Source organism: Gastrolobium bilobum, unplaced genomic scaffold (genome assembly GCF_033153095.1).
Source record: "Gastrolobium bilobum isolate Gb01-03AN ecotype WA unplaced genomic scaffold, APGP_CSIRO_Gbil_v1 utg20183, whole genome shotgun sequence".
NCBI lineage: Eukaryota > Viridiplantae > Streptophyta > Magnoliopsida > Fabales > Fabaceae > Gastrolobium > Gastrolobium bilobum.
Window position 1 is genome coordinate 113,624 of NW_026895672.1, and position 9,608 is coordinate 123,231.

General features: G+C 35.5%; 1 protein-coding gene and 1 non-coding gene across 2 annotated transcripts; both read left to right on the plus strand.

Moving 5' to 3' along the window:
* Nucleotides 1-656: 656 nt before the first annotated feature.
* Nucleotides 657-1,990, plus strand: LOC133288916 (probable O-methyltransferase 3). The gene is made up of 2 exons (XM_061486759.1): nucleotides 657-1,427; nucleotides 1,688-1,990. Exons 1-2 carry the CDS (start codon nucleotides 657-659, stop codon nucleotides 1,988-1,990), a joined length of 1,074 nt encoding a protein of 357 aa, XP_061342743.1.
* A 6,249-nt stretch (nucleotides 1,991-8,239) lies between these two features.
* Nucleotides 8,240-8,345, plus strand: LOC133288997 (small nucleolar RNA R71). Its single transcript, XR_009748430.1, has one exon. It is a non-coding gene; the product is annotated as a small nucleolar RNA R71 (small nucleolar RNA).
* The last annotated feature ends 1,263 nt before the right edge of the window (nucleotides 8,346-9,608 follow it).

Genomic DNA, 9,608 nt, shown 5'->3' on the forward strand with positions numbered 1-9,608 from the left:
ATGTGACATGTTGCATACTAGTGTTTCTTAAACGATTTAATTAACTGTAGTATATTATTGTTTTTTATACATTCACGCCATGCGGTAGGCATGGGAGGCAAGTGACCCGGCCAATTCACGAGGAACTAGTTAGTCAAATTATTGATAACGTATTGTTTTACATTTATCTAACGGTAACAGGGCGTTCCAAGTATGATGAACGGCTAAGATTTCTTCATTTGAACGCAGTCAACGCACGTTTGCATTAATTTATTAAAAGGATGACTAAATGAAAAAGGACCCTCTTACATTAATATTAAACCTAAAACTTAAAAGTTGTTTGGTGTGAATTCAGTTAAGTTAGCAATTAGTGGTGTGATTGATTTTTTTTAATTGATATTTTTATTTGTAATTATAAAAATATAATAATGATTTTATTTTTGTGTTCTGTTTTCCAGAATTTGCAAATAAAATGGTAAACTATTTCATTTTAGATAAGAAGATATATTTTTTCTTTTTCTCAAATCAATGCTTATCTGCAATAACTTCGACGTTAAAATGTTATATTGTCGTGCGGCCTTCAAGACCTTCGTAGCACACAAGCATGCCTATAAATAGACCAAAGTAACGTGAACTTCCATATCTCAAATCTAGCTATTAGTTCAGGTAGAAAAATTATGGAATCTCAAAGCGAAGATTATGCTGCCAAATTACTTGGAGCTCAAAGCCACATATGGAATCACATTTTCAGCTTCATAAACTCTATGTCCCTTAAATGCGCTATTGAAATAGGCATACTAGAAGCCATACACAAGTATGGCAAACCCATTTCACTCTCACAACTTATTGATTCACTATCAATCCACCCTTCCAAAACCCCTTTCATCTCCCGCTTGATACGAATTTTGACCCATTCTGGCTTCTTTAAACAACAGAATACCGTCGAGAATGAGCTAGAAATGGGGTATGTCCTCACTGATGCGTCTATTCTACTTCTCAAGGACAATCCCTTGAGTCAGAGGCCTTTCTTGCTTGGCATGCTTGATCCAATTTTGACTATGTCATGGCATCATTTCCCTACATGGTTTAGAAATGATGATCCTACCCCATTTCACACAGCACACAAGATGGCATTTTTTGGTTATGCTGGATGCGACCCGAAATTTAATCAGTTTTTCAATGATGGCATGGCAAGTGACGCTAGATTGATTGCAAGTGTGGTAATTGAGAAGTGCAAGGGAGTGTTCAATGAATTGGAATCACTTGTAGATGTTGGGGGAGGCACTGGCACTATGGCTAAGGCCATTGCCAAATCATTCCCACAATTGGAGTGCACTGTATTTGATCTTCCACATGTTGTTGCTGATTTGCAAGGAAGTGACAACCTTAAATATGTTGGAGGAGACATGTTTCAGTCAATTCCTCCGGCGGATGCCATTTTATTTAAGGTAAACTATTACCACATTACTAATTCTGATAGGTAGATCTCTGCTCATTCTAGTAAAACAGAAAATCTATATATCTCTTCAGATTTTTCTCTGGGGTTTGCTATACAAGTTAAAATCATACTATCATAAGGTGATTTTACTTGAGATTATTTGCTGATTATACATGTCAAAAGTAAATAATTTCTTGAACTCCTTTTTCCACACACATTTACATATATAAGACATTCAGATCTTTAATTGTTACTTTCAATGGCAAGCAGTCTACATTACATGACTGGAATGATGAGGAATGTGTGAAAATATTGAAGAAATGCAAGGAAGCAATCATGGGAAAAGGCAAAGAAGGAAAGTTGATCATAATAGACATTGTGTTAGGGAATGAGAAGCGAGATGATGAATCAGTAGAAGCGCAGCTCAAGTTTGACATGCTGATGATGGTGTTGCTCACTGGAAAAGAAAGAAGTGAAAAAGAATGGGCCGATTTGATTTTCTCTGCAGGTTTCAGTGATTACAAGATAAATCCAGTTTTGGGCTTAAGGTCTCTCATTGAGGTTTATCCATAGTGACTTCTTGCCAAATGCTAGCATCAGTGCATCACCTTTGGAAAAGTGAAAAAGTACCACCAGCAGCCCAGCACTTTTTTATCTTCCATGTATGTTCCTCTAATGGTTTTGTAATTTGAATATCTAATGAAGTGGAATCTATGTAATAGCAAATTAGCAATAATAATGTCTCATGTCATTTGTGCTACTGGGAACATTTTGCGTACTATCAAATTATTCGAAACACTAACACATAAAATCAAAGGGATTAGAAACAGAGATATTCTGAGTTTTAGTATGTTCCCAAATTAACAAATAAGTACGAAACTAATTCAAAAACTAAAAAAATGTGATAACTAATACTGAATTCTCATACATTATGTACAGCAGAAAACCTTTTCAGCTTGGTTATATCTTGTGGCCACAGAGCCTCAACGAAAATGTCTTTTTAGCAAGTGCAGAGCACCATAGACATATTCCTAAAGGCCGAATGGATACACACGAACCTGATACGTGAATACTTAATTTTGTGTAAATTATGAAAAATAAAAAATAATGAAAAATTGAAGGAGGAGAGGTAACACCGAAGAGATGAAATTAAAGAAAGACATTTTTATCATTATATGAAAATTAGAATATACACACCGTAGCTGATTGAGATACTTATAACAGCCAGTAGATACAAATTAAGGGTGCAGAACTAAATCCTATTTTGTGATTGAAAGGTCAATAGTTTTTTATTTTCTGCTGCATATAACTGATTTTTGATTCTTGATATATGATGTTTTAGATATGTTTAAGGGTTGGGGAATGTTTGTTAATTGATTAAATTCGTTTTTGCATGTATTCTTGAAATGGGTGTCAAGATTTTATTGTTTTGTCTTGATTTTTCTCATCAATCTCATTACCGCTGCTATATCTTTAATCTTGCATGATTTTTGATATGTTTTAAATCTGTTTTTATGATGGAAAAGTTTTAAAATTTTGTTCTAGCATGTTCTTGGTTGATTACATGTAAAAGGGGTTTTGTGGTTGATTGTTTTTTGCGTTGAAAGTTACACAATTCACTTTCCTCTTTTGTGATTGTTTAGCCATTCTTTTTTTACACTTTATGTTGTACATTTCATTTTATGTAGTTTAGAGTGGTCATGTATATCTTTTAAAAATGAAAAATTAAGGGAGCAAGTTAATTTTTTGGGAAAAGTTCAAAAAAAACCCATATGGTTTCACATAGAATCACTTATCCCATCATGGTATTTTTATTATTATTTACCCCCTAGTGATTTTATCCTTTCAAATTTATTCTTAACATTGTTAAAAATTTCATTAATATGTCTATATTACCCTCCTTAAATAACAAAATAAACATTCTTTATGTTATGTTATTCAGCTACTCTGGAACAGAGGAGTAATGTTTCTAGTACAAGTAGCCATGCGAGTGCAGTAGCAGCGAATAATATTTTTGCATCCAACTTCACCAATAACTAGTGGTGCAACACCCTGTTACCGGACCGGTGTGTTATCATCAATTATGATATTAAGTGCAGTTACAATCGCAACAGTTCATTTAAATATATGGAAAAACTTTTTCTTTTTATTACGCTTGAACTTTTAAAACATTTGTAATAAAAGATTTCACAAATTATGATCGTAACTCAAAACTTATTGTGAAAACATAAATGCTATAGCTTAACATCCTACAATATGGATTTAAGGTTGTCAAGTGGTTCCCATAAACCAACAAAGCATAAATACATGATTTGATGTTTTACGGACTTGAGGTACCCTCAGTTTTTCTAAAACTGCAAATGGACTACTTGTCCATAAATTCTCATTTTTTAGTATGTTAAACTAGACTCTTCTAAGTTTTCAATGAGGTTTCATACGCCTAAATTGGAGTTCTATAACTCCAGATATGCTCGTCGTAATTTAATTCCTTAAATTTTTCAACACTGCACTTTTGGGTTCACTAACATCCCTTACTGTTTTCAAAACTTCAGCCATTCTACTTATCTTTTTGCTCCTAAATTTCAATAGGTTCTATTAGACACCTTCATATTTATTTTGATATATCATAAGCCTAATTTTCCTAAAAAAAGAGAGAGATATGAATTTTTAAAGATTGAAGAGAGAATCTGTCTTCTAAATTCGTGAACAGGACAACTAACACTCATCCAAAAATGGGCAAGTTCTACAACTCTTGACTGTCCCATATTTTAGGCCAACAAAGAAAACATCCTAATCTTTAAAATGGTGGATCGCACACATTATTTGACTAAGAATTGAAAGAGATATCAATTTCCAAAGTTAGGGTAAAAACCTCATTGTTTTCTGGAAATCTGGGCATGATGTGTTTGTTTTTACAACTAATCGCTTTATTTCAATTATACCTAATTGATATTGGAAAGGCATCCAAAGGCCCAACAAACTTTGGTGCACTTACATCCTTTATTACAAGTCATTATCAAATTTTTCATACATCAACCATATACAACCTCAATACCAAATAGGCCTAAGCCTTTCCATCACATACATCAATATTACATACCAAGAATCTCAAGTATATTTAATTACATTTACATCAATTAATCCAAACATAACTATTCAAATTTTAACTACAATCTCAAATTACATTATCCATGAATGGTACCCAATTGAACTTAGCCCAAAATAAATGCTTGAACAAAACCAAACATTGTGTGCATCAATCATATACAACGTAAAGTTCATTCACTAAGTCCAATATGCTGAAATATACATCTCCAAAATGTCTCCAAATATCAATATGCCATAATGCACTTCAATAGTCACTCCAATCCCTAAGCGAGCCTCTTCCCCAATGCTCCATCCATCTGCTCAATTGTACCAGAAATGTCGATCCCAAAATGCAGGGTGAGATTTGACAATCTCAGTAAACCATGGGTCTTGGAGATAATCTTCATATAGTACAATATACAATCAAACAATCAACTGGGCACAAATCCAAGAACATCTACTCAGGGATATCGTTCAAGGACCTCATCATATAGAGAAATGTTGCAGTGGAAAATGGCACCTAAGAAAGGCCAGAAAACTAAACATGGAGCTACCAAAAGCAAGGGAGTGTGACAAGGCTACTTATAGAGAAATGTTTTTAATACCTAACCTATACCCTAAGATCCCAACTAATCTCCTGCATGATCCTTTCTCTGGAGCTTCTACATCACAAGTGGAAGTGGAGGATTCTACCTCTTCAGAGGATTAGCTCAATATTTTTCTGATAACCTATTTTGGTGGTCCTCAACGTTTTGTCTTGTATACATTATTCATTAACTATTTCCTTACCCAACATGTATTTTATTGTCTTCACTACTACATTCTCTGTTGTTCAACATGATTACTGCCATTGGCTGTGAGGACACAATTGAAAATTTAAAAAAAAAATTGAACTTGAACAACAATTTTCTAGTTTATTTATTTATGACAGCCATTAGCATGGACTCAATTGTGTTGATCTTGAATACCTTATTAGCTCCATGTCTATTTGATTCTAAGTTAATTAATTTGCCTTGCATCATATATGTTGCACTTCATGAGAGTAGTCCTGACATGACTTAGTTTAGTTCATGTTACATCACTGAATAAAAACCTTGGTTCATGTTATATCACTGAATGAAAACCTTGGTGAGGATATGGACCCAAACATATATACTTTCTTGTTAAGTGGTCACTTTACATTGGAGCCTGATGTCAAGCTAGACTTCCAAAAGAAACATCAGGCATTATTAATCATTCAAGCACAAAATTCAGACAAACGAGTAATCATGAAATCTACTCATGCCCATACAATATCATGCCAGAAGTTCATACAACATACTTCCAAAAATTCAGACAAGCACATTAACTAGATAAGCACATTTAAACCTGAGAATTGCTTGAAAAACATATCACTATTATTTTTATTTTTTATTTTTTTATATAGCACACAAAATAACTACAAAAATAACTAAGAAAACTAAAAGAGTTAGAATATCTCCCCTGATAGAAGAATTGCAGTTCTAAGATGCAAGCCTACCATTCCCAGATTTAGAGAATTGCTGTCCTCAGCAATAATTAAACCACAAGAGAAAGAAAAACCTGCACAATGGAACAAACAGTGGCATATAAGATAAACTATAATGCGCACATTAAAACATCAGAGAGAGATATGCCAACAAAAAGTAACTAAAAATACGAAATAGAAAAATAAACTAATATACAAAATCTCCGTCAGCAAGGAGATATCAATCATCCATGTCATCCCCCTCAGCAGCATGGGATGACTCAGCAAATAGAGGATCCGGTGGTACTGGATGCCTTGGTGTACGAGACCATTATTCCCAGATTTGGTCCAAACCATGAAGCCATGTTAAGAACTCTTTAAAGCATTGATTTTTCTGAGAAAAAGAGTCTCGGTGTCTCTTGTCAAAGTCTCTTCTTTTTTAGGCCTTTATTTGTCGGTGATCCGCACACATCGTCCAACCAGTATAAAAAAGTTTGACCACCTCTTTTTTCAGTACCTTCTTCAGTATAGGATGACGTCTCCCTTGGGGTTTCCTCCCAGGTTTGTCATCATCTTCATTGATAATTTGGTGGGTACGAGAAGAGAGATCTTTATCTTCCAAACCAGTCTCCTGTTCCTTCAGTGCTTCGAGACTAAAACAATCGTCTTTGTGAGAAGAATGTTTTATAGAATCAAAGACGTTAATAGTAACGGTCTCATCATTCATTCTTAGATCGAGCTTCCCGTTTTCAACATCAATCATTGCACGAGATGTAGCTAAGAAAGGTCTACCCAAAATAAGAGGCATTTCATTTTCTGCCTTTATATCAAGCACCACAAAATCAGCAGGAAAGATGAACTTGTCCACCTTCACAAGAACATCTTCAATTATTCCACTAGGCTTCCTTAAAGATCTATCAGCAAGTTGAAGAGAAACCATAGTTGGTTTTAGTTCTGTGATCCCTAAGGATTTGCAAACAGAAAGAGGCATCAAATTAATGCTAGCCCCAAGATCATATAATGCCATGCTGATTTTTGTGTTACCAATTTCAATAGGAATGTTGAAGCTTCTAGGATCACGAAGCTTAAGAGGACATTTCCTTGTAATGATAACACTGCACTCCTCAGTAAGTGCTATAGTTTGGCACTCTTGTAACTTGTGCTTCCTTGATAGAAGATCTTTCATTAATTTAGCATAATTTGGCATATTGACCAAAGCTTCAGCAAATGGAATATTAACATGAAGCTTTTTGAAAATATCCAATAACCTTTCATAATGCTTCTTCTGAATGTCCTGTTTGGATCTTTCAGGATACGGTGCCATAGCCCTCACATATTCGGGACTCAATTCATGCTTCTTGTTTTCCACTGGCTTCACCACTTCAGCAGGTTTTTCAATTTCTTTTTCTTTTTCTTTTTCTGGCTCACCTGCAGTGTCTAGCTTTTCTTTAACCTCAGGAGATGGAAGTTTTTTTCCACTTCTAATTGTGATGGCCATACAATCTTCCTTCAGATTGGTATCTGTGTCACTAGGGAAGGTACCTGGAGTTCTATCAGCCATTTGTTTTGCCAGTTGGCCAATTTAATTCTCCAAATTTCTGATAGAAGCCTGTGTGTTCTTGGTATTGGCCCTTGTCTCCTCCATGAAAGCACTAGAATGTTGAGCCATTTGTCCAACTAACCTCTCCAAATCAGAAAGTTCCTTGGGTTGGATTGGTGGAGGCTGCAAGTAGTTATTTGATTGGTAATCAAGACCAGTTCCTTGCACCCTCCTCTGAAAATTATTGCTCCCAGAAGGAAAATTCGGATTCCTCGAAATATTTTGTGGTGGAGGTCTCTGATTGTACTAAATGCCATTCACTTGCATTTGTTGAGGTGAATCTGAAGCCAGCAAAGAAGAACATGCATTAGATTCATGATTTCCCTGACAATATTCACATACAACAGCAACAGTTTGAGCCTGAACACCAGCAATCTGCATCTTGTCAAGCCTTGGGGTCAAGTTTGCTATCTGCTGAGATAACAATTTGTTTTCAGCCAGCACCACATCATTACCTTCCAGTTGAAGGATACCTCTCTCAGGCTTGAATGACAAGCCTTCATTCTCATTCGCAGCCATCCTTTCGATCAACTCAAGAGCCTCGTTAGCTCTCAAGGATTTAATACTGCCACCTGCTGCACCATTCAGAACCATCCGAATTTCCGATTTACAACCGTTGAAGAAGATCCGGACCTGATCACCATTGGTCATGGGGTAATGAGGACACCTCCTCATTAGATCTTTGAACCGGTTCCAGGCTACACACATAGTTTCACCCTCAGCTTGAGTGAAATTGGTGATATCATTCACCATTTGATTGTATCTTTCCATCGAGAAGAACTCCGCAAAGAACTTGTTTGATAAATTCTCCCATGAGGGAATACTTCTCGCAGGCTGCCTCTGCAACCAATTCAAAGCTTTTCCTTTAAGAGCAAAAGGAAACAGTCTCAGCTGGATTGCATCATTAGACACTTGAGGATGTTTAGTCGAGTCACAGATCATCAGGAATCTGTTTATGAACCTATGAGGGTCTTCATCATCCTCTCCACCAGTCGAATATTATCAGACTTGAGCTCCCAATAATTGTTGCCAACTTCAGGATGGTCAATACTTGAATTGGGCCTGTTAAATAGTGGCGTCAGAATGGTGTCCATGAGTGGATTGCCCGCTTCATTATTCCCTGCCATCTTGTGTGCTTTTTCAGATAGAATTCCCAACTCGTTGAATGCAAGCTTCTTCCGAGCAAGTTTCCTGTTTCTCTTTTCTGTTTTTGTAATCTCCAAGTCAAGTGGAAATTCCGGCTCTTTACCTCGCATACAACTCAGAAAAGGGATTAGTAGCACTGTTCAAGAATCACAGAGAAATCAAAAATAAAAATAAAATAAAAATCCAATCTTAAAAATCAAAATTAATTGATAAAAGATACGCCAATCCCCAGCAACGGCGCCAAAAACTTGATGCTCTCCGGCAAGTATACCGATCGCACAAGTAATATAGAAAGTAAGTAGAGTATCGTCTCCACAGGGATTGTGATCGTATATCAATTAATTGTTTCTTTTAAGAATGGAAGAGTTCAAATGGTTTGTGACAAATATTGTCGATTTGTGTAAAAGTGAGAACTAAAAATAAAGACTTGTTTTTGTAATTTTGTTTATAAGAAATAGAACAATAAACTGAGAATTGATTTTTGTAAATGTGAGAAAAGCATTGTAGCTAGAGCGCACTCACCTTATGATCCCCACTTCTTACTTTGGACTGATTTAAAAATACTTATTTATATAAATACTCAGATAATTATCATCTAGAATTAATTATTTAAATTCCAATCCCTTGGCAATTTAATCCTTTAATCTCAATTGGAATCATAATCCCTTAGTAACCCCTCATGAGGATTAAGCAATGAACACGATAATTCAAGCATCTGCAATTCAATACACATCTATTCCTAGCATGCATACGAACCGTTATCCTACCCCCTTTCAGGATGAAAACCCCAATATTCCTATCTAGGGTTCTAACCCTCAAACTATCCTCAACTATCAGATTGATCAATTCTAATAAAGAGAATATAAATACGC